Source organism: Pristiophorus japonicus, chromosome 19 (genome assembly GCF_044704955.1).
Source record: "Pristiophorus japonicus isolate sPriJap1 chromosome 19, sPriJap1.hap1, whole genome shotgun sequence".
Taxonomy (NCBI): domain Eukaryota; kingdom Metazoa; phylum Chordata; class Chondrichthyes; family Pristiophoridae; genus Pristiophorus; species Pristiophorus japonicus.
The window spans coordinates 91,515,752-91,538,614 of NC_091995.1; the positions used below are offsets into that span (position 1 = coordinate 91,515,752).

Genomic DNA, 22,863 nt, shown 5'->3' on the forward strand with positions numbered 1-22,863 from the left:
TCCCACAAACAGCAATGTGATAATGACCCAGATAATCTGTTTTAGTGATGTCGACTGAGGGATAAATATTGGCCAGGATACTGGGGATAGCTCCCCTGCTCTTCGAAATAGTGTCATTGGATCTTTTACGTCCACCTGAGAGGGCAGACGGGGCCTCGGTTTAACGTCTCATCCAAAAGTCGGTACCTCCGACAGTGCAGCGCTTCCTCAGTACTGCACTGGAGTGGCAGCCTGTATTTATGTGGTCAAGTCCCTGGAGTGGCCAGAAAAAGCAGCAAACCTGAGGACTGGGAGAAATGTAGAATTCGGCAGAGGAGGACTAAGAGGGTAAATAGAGTATGAGAGTAAGCTTGCAGGGAACATAAAAACTGACTGCGAAAGCTTCTATAGATATGTAAAGACTAATGAGGTCCCTTGCAGTCAGAATCAGGTGAATTTATAATGGGGAACAAGGAAATGGCAGACCAATTGAACAAATACTTTGGTTCTATCTTCACTAAGGAAGACACGAATAACCTCCCGAAAATACTAGGGGACCGAGGGTCTAGCGGGAAGGAGAAACGGAGGGAAATCCTTATTAGTCAGGAAATGGTGTCGGGGAAATTGATGGGATTGAAGGCCGATAAATCCCCAGGGCCTGATAGTCTGCATCCCAGTACTTAAGGAAGTGGCCCTAGAAATAGTAGATGCATTGGTGGTCATTTTCCAACATTCCATGGACTCTGGATCAGTTCTAATGGATTGGAAGGTAGCTAATGTAACCCCACTTTTTTAAAAAAAGGAGGGAAGAGAGAAAACAGGTAATTATAGACCGGTTAGCCTGACATCAGCAGTGGGGAAAATGCTGGAATCAATTATTAAGGATAGCAGCGCATTTGGAAAGCAGTGACAGGATCGGTCCAAGTCAGCATGGATTTATGAAAGGGAAATCATACTTGTCAAATCTTCTTGAATTTTTTGTGGATGTAACTTGTAGAGTGGACAATGGATAACCAGTGGATGTGGTGTATTTGGACTTTCAAAGGCTTTTGATAAGGTCCCACACAAGAAATTAAAGCACATGGTATTGGGGGTAATGTATTGATATGGATAGAGAACTGGTTGGCAGACAGGAAGCAGAGAGTAGGAATAAACGGGTCCTTTTCAAAATGGCAGGCAGTGACTAGTGGGGTACCATAAGGTTCAGTGCTGGGACCCCAGCTATTTACAATATATATTAATGATTTAGGCAAAGGAATTGAATGTAATATCTCCAAGTTTGCAGATGACACTAAGCTGGGTGGCAGTGTGAGCTGTAAGGAGGATGCTAAGCGGCTGCAGGGTGACTTTTACAGGTTAGGTGACTGGGCAAATGCATGGCAGATGCAGTATAATGTGGATAAATGTAAGGTTACCACTTTGGTGGCAAAAACAGGAAGGCAGATTATTATCTGAATGGTGACCGATTAGTAAAAGGGGGGAGGTACAACGAGACCTGGGTGTCATGGTACATCAGTCATTGAAAGTTGGCATGCAGGTACAGCGGGCGTGAAGAAGTCAAATGGCATGTTGGCCTTTATAGTGAGAGGATTTGAGTATAGGAGCAGGGAGGTCTTACTGCAATTGTACAGGGTGAGGCCACACCTTGAATATTGTGTACAGTTTTGGTCTAATCTGAGGAAGGACATACTTGCTATTGAGGGAGTACAGCGAAGGTTCACAAGACTGATTCCTGGGATGGCAGGACTGACTTATGAAGAAAGACTGGATCGACTAGGCTTGTATTCACTGGAATTTAGAAGAATGACAGGGAATCTCATAGAAACATATAAAATTCTGATGGGATTGAACAGGTTAGATGCAGGAAGAATGTTCCCGATCTTGAGGAAGTCCAGAACCAGGGCTCACAGTCTAAGGATAAGGGGTAAGCCATCTAGGACCGAAATGAGGAGAAACTTTTTCACCCAGAGAATTGTGAACCTGTGGAATTCTCTACCACAGAAAGTTGTTGAGGCCAGTTCGTTGGATATATTCAAAAGGGAGTTAGATGTGGCCCTTACGGCCAAAGGGATCAAGGGGTATGGAGAGAAGGCAGGAATGGGGTACTGAAGTTGCATGATCAGCCATGGTCATATTGAATGGCGATGCAGGCTCAAAGGACCGAATGGCCTGCTCCTGCACCTATTTTCTATGTTTCTATGAACGTTCTGACTCCAAGGCAAGTGTGCTACCCACTGAGCCACAGCTGACATTGCGATGGTATTCGCTGGGTTTGAACGAGATCAGAAATGTGCACTGGTGATTGAATAGTGTGACGTTGGTTGGCTGTAGCGTTATCTGAGTCCTTGCATTTCATTGATTTTCACAAGTCAAAACAGCACACCTAAAGTCATCCGTCGGGTTTTGTAAACATGTGGCTCGAGTGACAAAGGTGATTCTGGCTATTGGGAATTTAGGTTATGCCAAAGGTTAAGGAAGTTGACTTGTTTTCTGTGCAATAAAGGAGAGGCTTTGAGTTGATCTCAACTAAGTTTTTAAGATTATGAAAGTATTTGAGACAATTGCTCCACTGTGACAAAGGAAACAGGTTTGAGGAATAAGTTATCAAGGAAGGCCATTGGAGCAAAGAGTGTAAGCGGGTTCAGAAAGCAAATAGAAGTGTTTCTGGAAGGGATGCAAGGATAAATTCATCGGAGTTCCGGGTTTGAAGGAAGTAAAAGAAAAGAAAGACTTGCATTTATATAGTGCCTTTCGGACATCCTAAAGTGCTTTACAGAGGAACATTTTGGAGTGTAGTCACTGTTGTAATGTGGGAAACGCAGCAGCCAATTTGCGCACAGCAAGCTCCCACAAACAGCAACATGACAATGACCAGGTCATCTGTTTTTTTTAGTGCTGTTGCTTGAGGGATAAATATTGGCCCTAGGATACGAGGGATAAATATTAGCCCTAGGATACCAGGGCTAACTCTCCCCTGTTCTTCTTCGAAATAATAAGAACATAAGAAATAGGAGCAGGAGTCGGCCATACAGCCCCTCGAGCCTGCTCCGCCATTCAATAAGATCGTGGCTGATCTGATCCTGGACTCTGCTCAGCTTTCCTGCCCATTCCCCATAACCCCTTATCCCCTTATCGTTTAAGAAACTGTCTATTTCTGTCTTAAATTTATTCAATGTCCCAGCTTCCACAGCGAATTCCACAGATTTACAACCCTCTGAGAAGAAATTCCTCCTCCTCTCTGTTTTAAATGGGCGGCCTCTTATTCTAAGATCATGCCCTCTGGTTCTAGTCTCCCTCACTGCACTGGAGTGTCAGCCTAGCACTGAAGTGTGGGCTGGTGGTGAAGCTGCAACACCATCATTGATTTCCTCCTTCGAGCATAGCTTCCCGCCAGGTTTACTGAATTTACACTATAAAAAGAGGCGCTTTTTGGAGTTGCAATCACTGCCTGTTCCTAAAAAGGCAAAAATGTTTTTTATATTGTGCATCCTTCGTAATTGTCGGTTTATCTATACTGGCTGCGTGCAAGCAGTAGAATTTAATAAATCCTGTGCTTTTTCACCCATTCAGAGTGAGAAAGGAGCACCACCTCCAGCTTTCAAAAGAGGTACAAGCTTTCAGTCTTATACCATTTAGAAATGATAGTTTAAAACGAGAACGTTTCACTGAGCACCTCCATTCAATACAACGCTACCGTCCCACCAAGGAGCCTCCATTTTAACCCAACAGTTTCACTACTGACCTTCATGTTCGCTCAGGATTCTCAACATTGAGAGTTAGCCTTTTCTAACATTGCAGATAGATCAATATATCCACACTTTTCTTTCACAGTTCAATTTCAGTTATCTTGCTGCATAAACAGAAACGGTTACAAAGAGCTGTGACTAGGAATGATGCTGTGCTCAGTGCATTGAATGTAATTCCGTCGTTGACATAATGTCCTCTCTCTGCTGGGTTTCTTAAGCATTAACATTTTCCATTTTGTATGGGGGGGGAGGTGTAGCTTTCCAGTATTTTGTCCACCAGATAATTGTTCATGTGACCCCGCATGATGAATGTTGGCATGCTGCATCAGTGAGGGAATTGTCCTCACTCACTGCACACACATGCACATGGATCATCACAGGCAGTCCCTCGAAACGAGGATGACTTGCTTCCACGCCAAAAAAGGATGAGTTTGCAGGTGTTTCAGTGAAGGGCCTGTTATTCCAGGTCCCGAACTACATCCTGAAGGGTGGAAGATGTCTGTGCGTGGCAAGGGTTATCCAAGACAACTGGAGACCTGCACTGCTGGTCTCGCACACATATCACAGTGTGGGCTGGGCCCGTGCTGCCCCTGGCCCCGAACTCGCGCCTCTCCTGGGCCCCGATCACGTCCCTCTACAGTCCTGCTGTGTCTGCCCACGCTCTAATCACCGACCTGGACCTTGATGACGTCACTCCTTCGCTGCCGTCGCCCTCCTGCACCAGCTCGCAGTGCTCCCTGAAGTAGTATGCCTCCACGCTGCTCTTTTTATGGCCATGGCTATATTTGTACACACAAGCAGGCACAGTCAGGAGTGGGAACCCTGCCTAATGTCCCTCTGCCCCTTCCCCAAGCCCAGGGGTAACTAAAGCCACTTGTAGCACCACCAACTCGGCACAGATTGGGAATCAAACCTAGGACCGTGGCACCTGACATTACGGGGCAAGATTTCAATCTGAATAACAAGCTGTGGCATAAATGAACTCCTGCCATCAAATTTTGAGATCTTGCCAGAGAAGGAATGCAACAAAGGTTCACCTGGGATTGGAGGATTTGCCCCATGAGGAGAGATTGAGCAAACTCGGCCCGTATTCTCTATAGAGTTTAGAAGAATGAGAGGTGACCTCATTGAGACATACAAAATTCTTAACCGGTTAGATGCAGGGAGGATGTTTCCCCCGGGCTGGGGAGTCTAGAACCAGGGGTCACAGTCTCAGAATAAGGGGTCGGCCATTTAGGGCTGAGATGAGGAGAAATTTCTTCAGTCGGAGGGTGGTGAATCTTTGGAATTCTCCCCCACAGGGCTGTGGAGGCTCAGTCATTGAGTATATTCAAGATAGAGATTGATGGATTTTTGGATATCAAAGAATATGGGGATCGGGCGGGAAAGTGGAGTTGAGGTCGAAGATCAGCCGTGATCTCATTGAATGGCGGAGCAGGCTCGAGGGGCTGAGTGGCCTGTTTATTTCCAGGGTTTACTACCGGGTGTAACGCTAAGCCATACAGACCAGGGGTCTCGGGGTTGGTCCCGGTCTGTGCTACTTGTCGATCTGGTCAGCAGCTAGGTGTGACACTTTGGTCTCGTTGCTCCTGGAATATGAATGGGAAATTATTCCCCAGTTTCTATCCTGCGATGTCTGCAGACATTGATTGAGAATCGGATCAGACTTGACTATGATGCTCTTCACCATCAAATAGGGAAGCTGGAGAAAAACTATTTTGCTGGTTGGTGAGTCTAAGACTATGGGGACATAGCCTAAAAATTAGAGCCAGACCTTACAATAAACACTTCACGCAAAGGGTGGTAGAAGAAGTTTGGAACTCTCTTCTGCAAACAGCAGGTCATTTGTTAAAGCTAAATCTGAGATTGATGGATATTTCTTACCCAAAGGTATTAAGGAAGTTCGGTCACAGATCAGCCATGATCTGTGATCTTATCGAAACGTATAAGATTATGAGGGGGCTTGACAAGGTGGATGCAGAGAGGATGTTTCCACTGGTGGGAGTCTAGAACTAGGGGGCACGATCTTTGATGAAGGGGCCTCCCATTTAAAACAGAGATGAGGAGAAATTTCTTCTCTGAGGGTTGTAAATCTGTGGAATTTGCTGCCTCGGAGAGCTGTGGGAGCTGGGACATTGAATAAATTTAAGACCGAAATAGACAGTTTCTTCAACGATAAGGGAGTAAGGGGTTATGGGGAGCGGGCAGGGAAGTGGAGCTGAGTCCATTATCAGATCAGCCATGATCTTATTGAATGGCGGAGCAGGCTCGAGGGACTGACTGGCCTCCTCCTGTTCCTATGATTAGCCAGTCCGCACACTTTGTGGGTTCACAAATGGCGACTGGGCAGTTGGAGGAGGTACTAGAGGCTGTATCCCCGAAGAAGGTAGCTCCTTCAGGAGCGATACTTAAATATAGCCCTTTGGAGCTGTTTGGTGCTGGTGATGAGACTTCCTATTTAAAGGGGAGTGGGTCCCAGTGGCGTTGTGGTCTGTGGACTGGCAGAAATCAACTTTGATTTCTCCCCCCTTCTCCCTGCGCCGCTGAGCTTCTGTGCTGAACAGTGCCTGTGGTGGGCGGCAAGCAGAAACCAAGAACTGCCCCTCCTTCCCCCCCCCCCCCCCCCCCCCCCGAGATGGAGTGAGGGAGTCTTGTTCCACGTGCTTGTATCTACGTGACTGGTTCAGAGACCCAGTGGTGAGACTTGAACAGTTTGTCTTGCTCGTCAATTGTTATATGGTCTGAGGGGACCAGACAGGGACAAACAAAGGAAGTCCTGATGGCGAGGCTCTCTTTCGTAATTGTATGGCCAGCGTATTGTTCCAAACATCCTCTAGGTAACATGCAAGATCGCCTTCAAAGTGTAACGCCGGTGCGTTTATGATTTTGTGAAGTGAAATCTGACCAAGGAGTTAGCCAATCTCAGCTGGGGCAGAGGTTGGACTGCCAACATTGGTCATCTCAGCCCCAGGCTAGGGACGGGTAAAAATCACCCAAGACATCCGCTCCTAGTCACTGTTTTTGAAAAGTGCACATTGAACGATAACATAATCAGGCTTGGCTCCGAGGTCCATCCATTCCCTCTCCCCCCCCCCCCCCCCCCCCACCTCTGCCCCAGTCACTGATTGATTTTTTAAAAATGTTTTCAGGGGATGTGGGCATCTCTGGCAAGGCCGGCATTTATTGCCCATCCCCAATTACCCCTTGAGAAGGTGGTGGTGAGCCGTCGCCTTGAACCGCTGCAGTCCGTGTGGTGAAGGTGCTCCCACAGTGCTGTTAGGGAGGGAGTTCCAGGATTTTGACCCAGCGACGATGAAGGGATGGCCGATATATTTCCAAGTCGGGATGGTGTGTGACTGGGAGGGGAACGTGGAGGTGGTGGTGTTCCCATGCGCCTGCTGCCCTTGTCCTTCTCGGCGTTAGAGGTCGCGGGTTTGGGCCACCAGAGAAGCCTTGGCGAGTTGCTGCAGTGCATCTTGATTAACTCGTCTGCTAACGCTGCCTGTCCAAGGCTCACGTGCAAAGAATGACCGCTTGGTTAAAATATCAGAGGGCAGCGGGAAACTGTACCCCAGCAAATCAGGAGAGGAGCGGTGGGAAAACTGACTGGGAATGGATGTGGGGGTAAAACAATAATGTGGGGCACGGCAGTATCAGTGTGTGTATTGAGTGAGTTTGAAGAGAAACAATCGTTGCCCATTCTCCATTACAGTCTCCTGCCTCCCTCTGACTGTTATTACTTGGTGTTTTAAAATTGGCATTGTATAGATTACAGGGTCATGTTGTTCTATTGGTAATGCATGATTGCACCAAAGGGCTTCCCCGCCTGCGTGTTGCAGCAGTAAAGAAACGCACCACGGTCAGGGACAGTCTGGTGATATCACGTGCAGCACCTCCATGGCTCCCAACACTGTGATCCCACTCATTCCGCAGAGATCAAACCTGGAGCCTTGTGGCTTGTATAGCTTAGTGCTGCCCCATGAAATGCCTCATTTTGTTCTTATTGGTGCACGCGCGACCCATTCAGATTTTCGCCCTCGTGCAGTTTCTCCCGTATAAACTGGTGCGGGACCCCCAGAGCGCCGTGGGAACGTTCTACTAAGTCGGGGGGGGGGGGGGAGAATTGGAATTTAGGATATGACTGAAATCTGCCGCAGTGTGTTTACGCACAAATATGGTCATTTTACCCTTTTGTTTTGCAGAAGGTGAATCGATGGACACCACTTAACCTTGGAGATGATGTGAATGCTTTTGGTGATTTAGAAGCTCTGAAGATGTTGTTACATGGAGAACCCCTGCTCATTTTGTTGGTTTGAAGCATATTTGTCACTTTTTATCTTTTCACAGTTTTTTTTTTTGTACAATAAATTCTGAAAGACTTGACTTTTGCGTTGAAATTTGCCGCGGGTTTTGCTTTGGGTGGGTAGCTGGTGCGCTGTTGGTCACAATACGCCGCTATGAAGTTACAGCAATGGCTGGGCTGGGGAAAGACACTGCACTCGCTCCGCACAGCGAGTCCCCCCCCCCCCCGCAGTCGGAGGGGGTCTCTGCCCTCCTCTTGCAGCTGCTGACTTGCCAATGTAAAAAAAATAATTTGGGGGTGCACGGCTTTTTTAAGCGGCTGTGCTGCCCATTCAACATCATCATCATCATCGGCAGTCCCTCAGAATCGAGGAAGACTTGCTTCCACTCTTTAAAATGAGTCCTTAGGTGGCTGAACAGTCCAATACGAGAGCCACAGTCCCTGTCACAGGTGGGACAGACAGTGGTTGGAGGAAAGGGAGGGTGGGACTGGTTTGCCGCACGCTCCTTCCGCTGCCTGCGCTTGGTTTCTGCATGCTCTCGGCGACGAGACTCGAGGTGCTCAGCGCCCTCCCGGATGCACTTCCTCCACTTAGGGCGGACTGGTCTTTGGCCAGGGACTCCCAGGTGTTGGTGGGGATGTTGCACTTTATCAGGGAGGCTTTGAGGGTGTTCTTGTAACGTTTCCTCTGCCCACTTTTGGCTCGTTTGCCGTGAAGGAGTTCCGAGTAGAGCGCTTGCTTTGGGAGTCTTGTGTCTGGCATGCGGACAATGTGGCCCTGCCCAGCGGAGCAAAATACCGTGCTTGTGTGTGGTTTTTCTCATTTGAAAAGCTGGCTGCCAAGGAGCTCCAGAGAATGGCACAGCCACGCAACTTAAAGGGAACATTACCAGCAACCCTGCACTCCCTCGCTCCGAGAGGCCATTCTGCACGTGCGCACCCAATTGGTGAATCTCTGCCGGCTATTGACAGGTTTGACAGGGTAGATGCTGAGAGGATGTTTCCCCCTGGCTGGGAGTCACAGTCTCAGGATAAGGGGATGACCATTTAGGACTGATGAGGAGAAACTTCTTCACTCAGAGGGTGGTGAATCTTTGGAACTCTCTACCCCAGAGGGGTGTGGAGGCTCAGTCGTTGAGTATATTCAAGACCGAGATCGATAGATTTTTGGATATTAAGGGAATATGGTGATAGTGGAGTTGAGGTCGAAGATCAGCCATGATCTTATTGAATGGCGGAGCAGGCTCGAGGGGCCGAATGGCCGACTCCTGCTCCTAATTCTTACGTTCTTAAGGCAGGTGCTGCCCCTTAGAGCGTGCACAACTTCAAGCGGGCCTTACTGAACGGTGATCAGGAACACTGGCTGATTTTTAATTTTAGCCCCTCCCTGACCAGGATTGCTGGGACCAATTGTGGCATCTTCGCTGCTGCCCCATTCGAGCTCGGCAAAACTCAACCCACAGCAGGGCTCGATCTCTGGACCTCCTGTGCTGTATGCCAGGTCCTGCCTTAATGCTGCGCAGCTTATTTTGACAGGGCAGCACTTTCTGAAGCGATTGTTAGGCGTCGGACCCGTGAGTGGAATGGTGCAGGATTTGCAGTTCTGACTCATAAGGCATCCAGTGAGTTATGCTGCACTGTTTAAATAGTATTTAATATTCAAAGTTGTGAAAATGTCAACGTTCTGTATCACATAAAAATGTACTCTCGTAAATAACCAGTTTGAAGGAGCTATTATGTACCATGCATGGAGTGTATCTTAACATCTATCTTCACGACACAATGACATTTTTTGGTAATATTTTCATAGTCTGTTGGGGCAGCCAGTTCTCAGATTATATCACTTTCCCACTTGTGTACTTTCAGTCCCGGTACAGCACAGGTTTGCTGCCTGGCAAAGCACGGGTCCATTTAAGTTCTCAGGAAATGAGGTAGATACATGGGTTGATGCAAAGTAAAGCTCCCTCTACACTGCTCAGCGCACCGTAGTCCGAAAGCGCCTCGTAACGCAGCCAATGCAACGTTTCCATTTCTGATGCTAGCCATTCTTACAGTGAGGGGGGGGGGGGGGGGGAGAGGAGCTGCGTTCACTAGCACCCGGATTCGGAAACCTGCCCCAGTTGCATTTAATGCAGGACCTTCCGGTCAGTAGTCAGAGAAAGGCTTCGGCCCCATCAGTGTGTGGAGTACTTTCAGAGCCGGGTCCCAGAGGGTGGAACTGACCACAGTCTGACTCGCGGCACCACCCACTCCCCCAGGTGCAGGAGTACGTAACTGCAGCCCGCTTCGTTCGTTCGTTTAGGGACCTCGCTCTAAATTGAGAGTGACGTAAAATAGAGATTACCGTGCTGTTGTACAGCTCTATTTTGGGGGGGTTGCCCGAGGTTACCACCTGTCCCGTTTTTAAACAGTCTATAAACAATATTTCGGGTGAGCAACCCAGAATTTGTAGGGGTAAAACTAGAAACCAAAGTCTGTTTTTTCAGCTGAAAGATCACCTTCCCTCTCCTCACTTGTCTGTCTTACAATGCGATAGCATAGACTGCTGAAGTTATTAACGGGTTCAGTGATGTTTGGAACTGAAGATGCGATCTCTACCCCCCCCCCCCCCACAAAAGTGGTAACGCTCGGTGGCTTCCAAAATGGTCCCCCCCCCCCCTCCCCCTTGGCATATTAGTGGGAAATTCAGGTCTATAAAATAATTTATACATAAAACTACTCAAGTGAAACATTTTTTATATCAGAGACAGGCTTTTTGAACATGATGAGCGTGGTGTGTTGGAGCTCCATGCTCCTTTCAAGTAGGTGAGTCCTGGGCGGTGGAGGGAACATACGAGACCCTTTCTTTAGGATGTCGAGAGAAACCTGTGATATCCCAAAGAAAAGGAGCAAAGTGCAACGGACGAGGCACGACAGTGGTGAGAAGGGAGGGGGGGAGGGGAGGCGCTGCCGAAGAGGCACAGCTCACAGCAGCAACCTCCTGGCACTGCAGAAGTCGGGTTTGATGCTCTGCACCGTGCAGTCAGTGTAATCCATTTTACAGCGGTTACATTCACAGCTGACTGCCACTGGGTAGGTGTAGGTGGAGTCGATCCCTGAGGGACAGCCTGGCAGCCTGATGGTCTCGTATTGGATCTCCTTGTAAGTACACACATGCTGGTAAACTGACAGGAGCGGGCTCTTGTAAACTGATTCCTGCAATCAAAGAATACGTTCTTGGTTAATCATTGCATCTTTTCTCCCCCTCCCCCCCCCCCCCCCGGCCAGAGTTTATGTCCCAATTGTTTCACCCAACTCTCGCACGTTGAGAAATAATAAACTGGGCTCCAAGTGACAACTGAAACGTTTTTTTGGTCATTTCAATTTCTGGTAGATAGGCTCCACAATGGCCTCGGTCTCCAGGCCCAACTAATGGGTCTGTCGCGAGGGGCTGGTCTATTAGCAGACTCCACCCTGATCTTTGCTGTTTGATCACATTGGTCTCTGACCCCCCCCCCCAGGGAGGTTTTAAAAACTGCTCAGACTTCCCAATCCTGACTGTTATCCAATGATCTTGTGCTGATTTGTGGACATTTGGGTGAGATGTGGGAACAGGATCGGGTGGGATTTTCCTCACGGTTAAATAGCCTGCCTCCGCCTACGGGGTGGGATCCCACATTAAGAATGGCCATTTGCACAAGCCACTGGAAAGGTATGCGGGAGGGGAGGGGTGGAGGGGAACTGGCAGAAAGTGGGAGCAAGGAAAGCAAAATGATGGACTGGACATTGCCCCATTACCTTTGTTGGACAATAGCCGCTGCATATGGAGGTAGTTAGGGTCACACAAACGGGGCACTCGTCTTTCTCGGCAGAGATTGTGACGTTGGTCGGGTGGCAGACATGTCTGCTTTGGACACTGGAGAAGCACAGTACGAGGAGGAGAAGCTGGGGAGAATCCATCCTGCAAAAGAGAAATGTTATTTTACCCCACTTTTTTTTTAGATTATGTTTTCAGCCTCTCGGTTCCCCACTCGCGGTCCAAGATGGAGCAGTGATTGCTGTTGCCGGGGTGTGAACCAGAGACTCGCTCTCTGACCTTCGCTCCCTCCCTGCGAAGAGCAGCCTTCACCTTCGATTGGAGCAGAGGAACAGGAGGAAGCCATTCAGCCCCTCGAGCCTGTTCCGCCATTCAATGAGATGATGGATGATCTGAATCTTATCTTGGTTCCATATCCCTTACCTAACAAAAAGCTATAGAGCTCACAGAATCATAGAAAATTACGGGAATCCTTGGCCATAGACCGCCCTAAGTGCAGGAAGTGCATCCGGGAGGGCGCTGAGCACCTCGCGTCTCGTCGCCGAGAGCGTGCAGAAATCAAGCGGAAGGAGCGTGCGGCAAACCAGTCCCACCCACCCCTTTCCTTCAACCACTGTCCCACCTGGTGACTCAGAATCAAGTTAACTCTCTATGACCGACTCTGCTAACGATACCTGAACTAGGCAGGTCCACACTGCCCCATGACATTGATTTATCCGCCAGTCTGGCTCAACAAAGGAACCCAAATGGTCAGAACTGCCACTAGGGAACTCTGGAACTCTTGTCCCCAAAAAGCTGTTGAGGCTAGGTCATTTGAAAGTTACAAACGGCTCACCGACATGGACACGATGGGCCGAACTGGTTCTTGTATTGGACTGTACAGCCACCTAAGAACTCATGCTAAAGTGGAAGCAAGTCTTCCTCGATCCCAAGGGACTGCCTATGATGAGAAAATTACGACACAGAAGGGGGCCATTCGGCCCATCGTGTCCATGTCGGTGAGCCGTTTTGTAACTTTCAAATGACCTAGCCTCAACAGCTTTTTGGGGACAAGAGTTCCAGAGTTCCCTAGTGGCAGTTCTGACCATTTGGGTTCCTTTGTTGAGCCAGACTGGCGGATAAATCAATGCCATGGGGCAGTGTGGACCTGCCTAGTTCAGGTATCGTTAGCAGAGTCGGTCATAGAGAGTTAACTTGATTCTGAGTCACCGTCGCCAGGATTTCTCTTGGGGGTCATCTGCTGTCATGGTGATCACTCTGGCTATGTGTGTCATCCTTTCAGATGCAAGAGGTATTGGCCGAGTAGCTCACGTAAATGTAGTGCCCAGGGAGTGGTACTGACCCCTCCAGCCCAACAAAGTCCCAGGTTTGCTTTTTCTAATCTGGGTCGGTTGTTACCCTGGAGATTGACAGAGTAAATGCTGAGGGGTGGTTTCCCTTGGCTGGGGTGTCTCGAACTAGGGGAGGGCATAGTCTCGGGATAATGGGTCGGCTATTTAAGACGGAGATGAGGTATTTCTTCACTCAGAGGGTTTTGAATTTTTGGAATTTTCTGCCCCAGAGAGCTGTGGATGCTGAGTCTGAGTATATTCGAGTCTGACCGATAGATTTTTGGAGTCTAGGGGAATCGAGGGATATGAAGATCGGGCGGGAAAATGGAGTTGAGGTCGATGATCAGCCATGATCATAATGAATGGGGGAGCAGGCTCGAGGGGCTGTAGGGCAAACTCCTTCCCCTATTTCTCATGCTCCACGAGTCACTTCTCACCCTATTTCATCTCAGCCTTTGAGCATGTATTTCTGTTCCTTTCTCCCTCATGTTTATCCAGCTTCCTCTTAAATGCCTCTCTGCTATTTGCCTCAACCCCTCCCTGGAGTAGCAAGTTCCACATTTTCAGCACTCTCTGGATAAAGACATTGCTCCTGAATTCCCCATTGGTTTTTATCAGTGACTATCTTATATTTATGGCCCCTAGTTTTGGACTCTCTTTCCACCCCTCCCCCCCACAAGTGGAAACATCTTCTCTACACCTACCCTATCATAGAAAATAGGAGCAGTAGGCCATTCGGCCCTTCGAGTCTGCACCGCCATTCAATATGATCATGGCTGATCCTCTATCTCAACACCATATTCCCACTTTTTCCCCATATCCCTTGATGCCTTTTGTCCCTCTTAAATATATTCAGTGACTTGGCCTCCACAGCCTTCTGTGGTAGAGAATTCCACAGGTTCACCACCCTCTGAGTGAAAACATTTCTCCTCATCTCGGTCCTAAATTTCCTGCCCCGTATCCTGACACTGTGACCCCTTGTTCTAGACTTCCCAGCCAAGGGGAAACATTCTCCCCACATCCAGTCTGTCCAACCCCGTCAGAATTTTATATGTTTCAATGTGATCCCCTTTCATTCTTCTAAACTCTAGTGAATACAGGTCCAGTCGACCCAATCTCTCCTCATACGACAGTCCTGCCATCCCAGGAATCAGTCTGATGAACCTTCGCTGCACTCCCTCTGTGGCAAGTATATCCTTTCTTAGGTAAGGAGACCAAAACTGCACACACTACTCCAGGTGCGGTCTCACCAGGGCCCTGTATAACTAGTAAGACATCCTTGCTCCTGTACTCAAATCCTCTTGCAACAATGCCATTTGCCTTCCTAACTGCTTGCTGCACTGGCATCTTTGCTTTCAATGACTGGTGTACAAGGACACCCAGGTCCCTTTGTACATCGACACTTCCCAAGCCATCACCATTTAAATAATACTTTGTCCTTTTGTTTTTCCTTCCAAAGTGGATAACTTCACATTTATCCACGTTATAGTGCATCTGCCATGTGTTTGCCCACTCACTCAACCTATCTAAATCGCCTTTGCATCCTCCTCACAACTCTCAATCCCACCTAGTTTTGTGTCGTCAGCAAACTTGAAAATATTACATTTGGTTCCCTCATTCAAATCATTTATATATATATATATATATTGTAACTAGCTGGGGCCCAAGCACTGATCCCTGTGGTACCCCACTAGTCACTGCCCGCCACCCCGAAAAGACCCGTTTATTCCTACTCTCTGTTTCCTGTCAGTTAACCAATTTTGAATCCATGCCAATACATTACCCCCAATCCTATGTGCTTTAATTTTGCACACTGACCTCTTAGCAAAGGCCTTCTGAAAATCCAAATACATTACATCCACTGGTTCTCCCTTATCTATTCTATCAGTTACATCCTCAAAAAACTCCAGTAGATTTGTTGAGCATGATTTTACTTTCATAAATCCACGTTGACTTTGTTTAATCCCGTTGATATTATGTAAGTGTATCATTATCACATCCTTTCTAATAGACTAGCATTTTCCCTACTACTGATGTCAGGCTAACCGGTTTTCTGTTCCCTGTTTTCTCTCTCCCTCCTTTTTTAAATAGTGGGGTTACATTTGCTTATTACTACCCTTTCATAACCTTGAAGATCTCGATCAGGTCACCCCACTGCCCCCCCCCCCCCCCGGTTTTATCTTTTCTGTTGAGAAGAGCCACAGATATTGACATCTCTTGAATATCACATCACTCGTAATATGAGCTATTTATCAGTGGCTTGTAGCTTTCAACTCCACTCCGTTTATCAGCCACCCCTCCCCTCTCTTTCCCCCCGTCTCCCCCCACCCCCCAAAAAAAAATATTTGACTGATGTAAAAGCAACGATATCGGATTGGGCACCTGTCATACATTGACTTCAAAATGGAAAGGGGAATCAGGCGGGGCGCAGAATGTCGCTCGTGTTACACCATCGCCTGAAAGTTTAAAGTGCCGCAAGTTAAAAATGTGTTGAAATTGAGACTTATTGCATCGTCTCCTCTCGCTTTTTCTGGCACCCCAAAACTGTGGAACTCCTTACCTCCCTCAGTCGATCCTTTATGCAACCTACGGGCTTTTCAAATCAAGGCTTGGCCTTTTATCCTATTCACCTTTGGCGGCAAAAAGTCACAAATTTCTCAATTTAATAAAAAAATAATAATAATTAATTCACGGGATGTGGGCATCGCTGGCAAGGCTGGCATTTATTGCCCGTCCCTAATTGCCCCTTGAGATGGTGGTGGTGAGCCGCCTTCTTGAATACAGCTTGCTAGGCCATTTTAGAGGGCAGTTAAGAGTCAACCACATTGCTGTAGGTCTGGAGTATGTATAGGCCAGACCGGGTCAGGGTGGCAAATTTCCTTCCCTACAGAGACATCGGTGGTGGAGCTGGAGCAAAGGAAGTCAGGGATGCGCTAGAGACCAAAATAAAGGAGCGCAGATATCCGGGAGGGTTTTCTTATTAGTTCATGGGATATGGGCATCGGTGGCAAGGCTGGCATTTATTGCCCATCCCTAATTGCCCTTGAAGGTGGTGAGCTGCCATTTCAGAGGGCAGTTAAAAGTCCACCACTTTTCTGTGGGTTTGGAGTCACGTATAGAAACATAGGAAATAGGTGCAGGAGTAGGCCATTTGGTCCTTCGAGCCTGCACCACCATTCAATATGATCATAGCTGACCAGGGTTAAAGACGGCAGATTTCCTTCCCTAAAGGGACATTAGTGAACCAGATGGGTTTTTATGACAAATCACTGTCACTGATACTAGCTTTTTAATCCAGATTTATTTAATTAAATTTAAATTCTCCAGCTGGCGTTGTGGGATTTGAACTCCGCCCCGGTTCATGAGTAGTCCAGGATTCTGGATTAGCAGTCCAGTAACATAATCACTATGTACTGTCTCCGCAAGATCCTACAAATCCCCTGGGAGGACAGGTGCAGCAACATCAGCGTCCTCATTCAGGCTAACATCCCCAGCATTGAAGCACTGACCACACTCGATCAGCTCCGCTGGGCGGGCCACACTGTCCGCATGCCAGACACGAGACTCCCAAAGCAAACGCTCTACCCGGCGGAGCTCCTTCACGGCAAATGAGCCAAAGGTGGAAACACTATAAGGGACACCCTCAAAGCCTCCCTGATAAAGTGCGACATCTGCACTGACATCTGGGAGTCCCTGGCCCAAGACCGCCCTAAGTGGAGGAAGTGCATCCGGGAGGGCGCTGAGCACCTCGAGTCTTGTCGCCGAGAGCATGCAGGAACCAAGCGGAAGGAGCGTGCGGCAAACCAGTCCCACCCTCCCCTTTCCCTCCGCGCCTATCTGTCCCACCTGTGACAGGGTCTGTGGCTCCAGTATTGGACTGTTCAGCCACCTAAGAACTTACTTCAGGAGTGGAAGCAAGTCTTCCTCGATTCCGAGGGACTGCCTATGATGATAATGATGTACTGTTTTTTTTAAAAAAAAGATCTGTCTGCATCCTTCTGTTCCCCCACCATCGCTGACTCTCCCTTGATCCCCACCAGAATAAAAAGTGTTTCGGATGGTGAGCTCACCTGATTTTTGGTGGTTTTTATTGCTGGAGATCTCTCAGTTGCCGGTCTGTAAGGAGCTACAACTGCATTTCGTTCCACTCCTTTTATATGAGGGTTTTGCACACACTGATGTTGAGTGACTCACAACCCTGATGGCCACCCTGCTCGGATTAGCCCCAAGGATACCAGTTACTGTGCTGGAGCATTGCAAGGTTCTCGTGCATATCCGGACAACTGCAGCAAGGTGCATCACAGTGCCTTTAATGTAAAACGTCCCCAAAGTGCATCATAGGAGCGTAATTGGTTTTTTTAAAAAATTGCCGCCGAGCTATATAAAGCGATAGTGGGACGGGGGATCAAAGAGGTAGGTTTTAGGAGGCGTCTTAAAGGAGGGAAGAGGTTTAGGGAGTGAATTCCAGAGCTTAAAGAGCTCGGGCAGCTGAAGGCACGGCCGCCAATGGTGGGACGAAAGAAGTTGGGGATGCACACGAGGCCAGAATTGGAAGAACGCAGAGATCTCTCTGGGCTGGAGGAGGTTACAGAGTGGGCGAGGGATTTGAAAATAAGGGTGCGAATTTTCAAGTGGCGGCGTTGCTGGGCCAGGAGAACAGCAGGCAGTGTGAGCCATTGTTCCAAGCATTGTACCCTGGTCGGAGGCTGGTCCAGCAATGTGCACTGACCTCTCAACATCTCCCATTAAACAGCAATCAACCCGTAAGTGCAAAGGTTTGATGATAATCATTCTGTTTTTACAGACAAGTCCTTTTTCACACAGTCGATTCCAAGTAAAAAGCGAGCTGGCAACAAGGTGAAGGTGTCTTTTGGGCAAAAGGCCACGATTTGCAATCGCAAAAATCAGGATACTCGTGTTTTGCGAACACAGATTCTTTCAGACGGAGGGTTTGATGGACGGCCATAAAAGATCGAGGAAACTTGGGCGTAACACACTTGCGCCCCAAATTCTGCAATATGTTGTGGAACGTTGTATGTTTGCGCGCAGATTGCGGGTCTCTGGGTGCAAGTCTGGAGCAAACTTTAGGCCACTTGTATGTGCATGTGTGTGCTGACTTAGTGTGTGGGGGATAAATCTTAGCTCCAAAAATCAAGAAGTAGAATCACTTTGGGTGGAGCTAAGAAACAACGAGGGGCAGAAAACATGGGTGGGAGTTGTTTATAGGCCCCGAAACAATGCTTGTAATGTGTACAAATCAGGAAATTGTAGGAGCAGGTAACAAGGGTAATATCATGGGGGGGCTTGAATCTACATATAGACTGGGCAAACCAAACTAGCAGTAATAGTGTAGAGGGCGAATTCATGGGACACAAGATAGTTTCCTAGTTCAGTGTGTTGAGGAACCAAATAGGGAACAGGTTATTTTAGATCTAACATTGTGCAATGAGAAAGAGTTAATTAATAAGCGCGTAGTAAAGGCGAGATTGTGGCGGAGGTGCGACAAATGAGGGTTCGGGGCCCAGGGGCAGCACGGGCCCAGCCCACACTGTGCGATATGTGTGTGCACTGGGTCCGTGCAGCAGAGCTGGTCTCCAGTCGTCCTGGTTAACCCTTGCCACTGGACCAAGACCTCGCTCTGTCAAGCCCGTGTGGTGGCTGGTGTGCAACGGTCACCCCACGTTAAAAAAATCCACCCACAGGCATCTTCCACCCCCTCCATTGGAGTTCAGGACTGGAACATTGGGTCCTTCATTGAAACATCTGTGAACTCTTGTGGAAGCAAGTCATCCTCGTTCAAGGGACCACCTATGATGAGTGTCTGTATGTGTGTGTGTGTGTGTGTCTATGGCTCTGTGTTGTGTTTCAGTGGGTGGCACACTTGCCTCTGAGTCAGAAGGTTGTGGGTTCAAGTCCCACTCCACGTAAATCTAGGCTGACACTCCCAGTGCAGTGCTGAGGGAGTGCTGCACTGTCGGAGGTGCCGTCTATCGGATGAGATAATGGAAAGTACGGCAGGGAATCGAATACGGCCAGGGTGATCTCCTGGACTAGTTTCGATCGCCTGGATGGGTCGGAGAGGAATTTTCCCAGATTTTTTTCTCCCTAAATTGGCCTGGGTTTTATCTGTTTTTTGTCTCTCCCAGGAGATCACATGGCTCCGGTTGGGGTAGAGTGTAGAATGTTTCAGTGTAAAGTTGTGGTGAGGCGGATTGGTTGCGCTGGGTGCTCTTTGCTTTTCCGTCGTTGTTCATAGGTTTATATGTAACCTTTAGGGTTGCTGACCAAGGGCCGTGTGGCTCTTTGTCGGCCGGCACAGACACGACGGGCCGAAATGGCCTCCTTTGCGCTGTAAATTTCTATGATTCTATGTTAAAACTGAGGCCCCGTCTGCCCCCTGAAGTGGACATAAAAGATCCCATGGCACTATTTCGAAGAAGAGAGGGGAGTTATCCTGGGTGTCCTGGCCAATATTTACCCCTCGATCAACAGCACTAAAACAAACAGATTATCTGGTCACTATCACATTGCTGTCTGCAAATTGGCTGCCTCGTTTCCAACAGCACAACAGTGACTACACTCCAAAAGTACTTCATTGGCTGTAAAGAGATTTGGGACGCCCTGAGGTCGTGAAAGGTGCTATATAAATGCAAGTCTTTCCTGTGTGTTGTGTTAGTCTGTGTCTGTTGTACATTAACCCTCCAGCTGGTCACATGATCAGGTTACTAGGCTGAACAGGAAGCTAAAGTATGGGTAAACTGATGGACTTTAATCACAAGAAGACACTGAAACATAGAAAATAGGAATAGTAGTAGGCCATTCGGCCCTTCGAGTCTGCACTGCCATTCAATATGATCATGGCTGATCCTCTATCTCAACACCATATTCCTGCATTTCCCCCATACCCCTTGATGCCTTTTGTTTCTAGAAACCTATCTATCTCCCTCTTAAATATATTCAATGACTTGGCTCCACAGCCAATTTCTCCTCAACTCGGTCCTAAATTTCCTACCCCATATCCCGAGACTGTGACCCCTTGTTCTAGACTTCCCAGCCCGGGGGAAACATCCTCCCCGCATCCAGTCCAACCAACCCCGTCAGAATTTTATACGTTTCAATGAGATCCCCTCTCATTCTTCTAAACTCTAGTGAATACAGGCCTAGTTGGCCCAATCTCTCCTCATACGACAGTACTGCCATCCCAGGAATCAGTCTGGTGAACCTTCGTTGCACTCCCTCTATGGCAAGTATATCCTTTCTAAGGTAAGGAGACCAAAACTGCACACAATACTCCAGGTGCGGTCTCACCAAGGCCCTGTAGTAAGCTTCAGGGTCTCTTAACTTTAATCCCTGCACTATTACTGCAATTATATATATTTCCAGTAATCTATTGAATGCCATGATTCCCACAAGGTTGCACAATTAACCCAATTGTTCACTAATGGAGGTAGTGGAAATCTACTCCGATCAGTATTTCTGAGAATACTAGACCCTTCAGTTAAATCCTTGGATTGTCTATTAATAACTCTGATCTCTCCTGCGTAAGGACAAGCAGAGCAACAATGGATATATCAGATATAAACCGATTGCAAATTTAACCCTGTTGTATTGGGTATAGGATTCACAAATCAAGTACTCGAATATCAAATGTTCAATCCGCAGCTCACTTCAGGATATATCACAGAGTGTTAGAGGGGTGTGGGGTATATCAGAGTGTTACAGTGGGGGGTGTGGGGTATATCAGAGTGTTACAGTGAGGAGTGTAGGGTATATCAGAGTGTTACAGTGAGGAGTGTAGGGTATATCAGAGTGTTACAGTGAGGGGTGTGGGGTATATCAGAGTGTTACAGTGAGGAGTGTAGGGTATATCAGAGTGTTACAGTGAGGAGTGTAGGGTATATCAGAGTGTTACAGTGAGGAGTGTAGGGTATATCAGAGTGTTACAGTGAGGGGTGTGGGGTATATCAGTGTTACAGTGAGGGGTGTGGGGTATATCAGAGTGTTACAGTGAGGGGTGTGGGGTATAGCAGAGTTTTACAGTGAGGGGTGTGGGGTATATCAGTGTTACAGTGAGGGGTGTGGGGTATATCAGTGTTACAGTGAGGGGTGTGGGGTATATCAGAGTGTTACAGTGAGGGGTGTGGGGTATAGCAGAGTGTTAGTGAGGGGTGTGGGGTATATCAGTGAGTGTTACAGTGAGGGGTGTGGGGTATAGCAGAGTGTTACAGTGAGGGGTGTGGGGTATATCAGAGTGTTACAGTGAGGGGTGTAGGGTATAGCAGAGTGTTACAGTGAGGGGTGTGGGGTATATCAGTGTTATAGTGAGGGGTGTGGGGTATATCAGTGTTATAGTGATGGGTGTGGGGTATAGCAGAGTGTTAGTGAGGGGTGTGGGGTATAACAGAGTGTTACAGTGAGGGTGGCGTATTTCGTCTGCTCTCTCAGGCGGACGCAAAAGATCCCACGGCACTTTTTCGAAGAAGAGCAGGGGAGGTATCTCCAGTGTCCTGAGGCCAATATTTATCCCTCAATGAACATAACAAAAACAGATTATCTGGTCATGATCACATTGCTGTGTTTGGGAGCTTGCTGTGCACAAATGGACTACACTTCAAAAGGAATACCTCATTGGTTGTGAACTGCTTTGGGATGTCTTGAGCTGGTGAAAGGTAAGAGGGGAACTGACGCGGAATAATGCTCGAGCGCATATTCTCACTGACGGGCCGTCGAAACGAAATGCTGAGGGAGTGCCGCACTGTCAGAGGTGCCATCTTTTGGATGAGACGTTAAACCGGGGTCCCGTCTGCCCTGTTCGGTGGCCATGAACGCCCTCTATTCGGAAGAAGAGCAGGGGAGCTCTCCCCGGTGTCCTGGGGCCAATATTTATCCCTCAACCAACATCACTAAAATCAGAATATCTGTTCATTTATCACATTGCTGTTTGTGGGAGCTTGCTGTGCACATATTGGCTGCCGCACTTCCTGCATTACAACGGTGCCGACACTTCAGAAAGTACTTCATTGGCTGTGACATGTTTTGGGACGTCCTGAAGTCATGAAAGGCGCTATATAAATGCAAGTTTGCTCTTTACCTCACACAGATCGCAAGAAAAACAGCCAGCAGCAGCGGTAGATCGTCACCATGGCAATTCCGTTAGATATATTCAAAAGGGAGTTAGATGTGGCCCTTACGGCTAAAGGGATCAAGGGGTACGGAGAGAAAGCAGGAAAGGGGTACTGAAGTTGCATGATCAGCCATGATCTTATTGAATGGTGGTGCAGGCTCGAAGGGCCGAATGGCCTACTCCTGCACCTATTTTCTATGTTTCTATTCCTAAGAAATTATTCAGTCAGTTTTTCACGATTTAAAACTTTAATGAATCATTTCTCATTTGCCTGCCCTCCCCCTCAACAGTCAATGGATGGTTCATGTATTCTCTTTTGAAAGTTTGTTTAATAAAAAAAACATCCAAGAAATATCGTTAAAAAAAATAATGTGTTTATGGAGCGATAAAAGTTCCTGATACTTATTTCTTAATTCTTCACGAGCTGGTAACTGGGAGTGTATTCGAAAGACTGGGGCACTGGTTGCTGTGGAGATCTTCCTAAGAAAATAACTAGAGCCTATCTCACTCTTTCACAGTCGGGAATTCACCTTTGAAATGACACAAATTAGGGTTGTATTCCCTGGAATTTAGAAAGTTAAGGG

The 22,863-nt window shown here is 47.8% G+C and overlaps 2 protein-coding genes across 4 annotated transcripts in view; one reads left to right on the forward strand and one right to left on the reverse strand.

Moving 5' to 3' along the window:
• The window catches only part of ruvbl2 (RuvB-like AAA ATPase 2), a 41,686-nt gene extending 33,578 nt beyond the window's left edge, over window positions 1-8,108 (forward strand). For 2 of the 3 annotated variants that reach the window (XM_070861792.1, XM_070861794.1), the window contains exon 15: window positions 7,928-8,108. In XM_070861792.1, the coding sequence (XP_070717893.1) occupies window positions 7,928-7,953 (26 nt within the window). In that variant the 3' untranslated portion in view covers window positions 7,954-8,108. Of the gene's footprint in view, window positions 1-3,549; window positions 3,587-7,927 lie in introns of all 3 variants that reach the window. The other variant, XM_070861793.1, reaches the window with a different exon arrangement.
• A 2,845-nt stretch (window positions 8,109-10,953) lies between these two features.
• LOC139230296 (lutropin subunit beta-like) lies at window positions 10,954-11,967 on the reverse strand. The gene is made up of 2 exons (XM_070862124.1): window positions 11,806-11,967; window positions 10,954-11,223 (listed from the first exon to the last, which is right to left on the reverse strand). Exons 1-2 carry the CDS (start codon window positions 11,965-11,967, stop codon window positions 10,993-10,995), a joined length of 393 nt encoding a protein of 130 aa, XP_070718225.1. The 3' UTR covers window positions 10,954-10,992.
• Window positions 11,968-22,863: the final 10,896 nt, after the last annotated feature.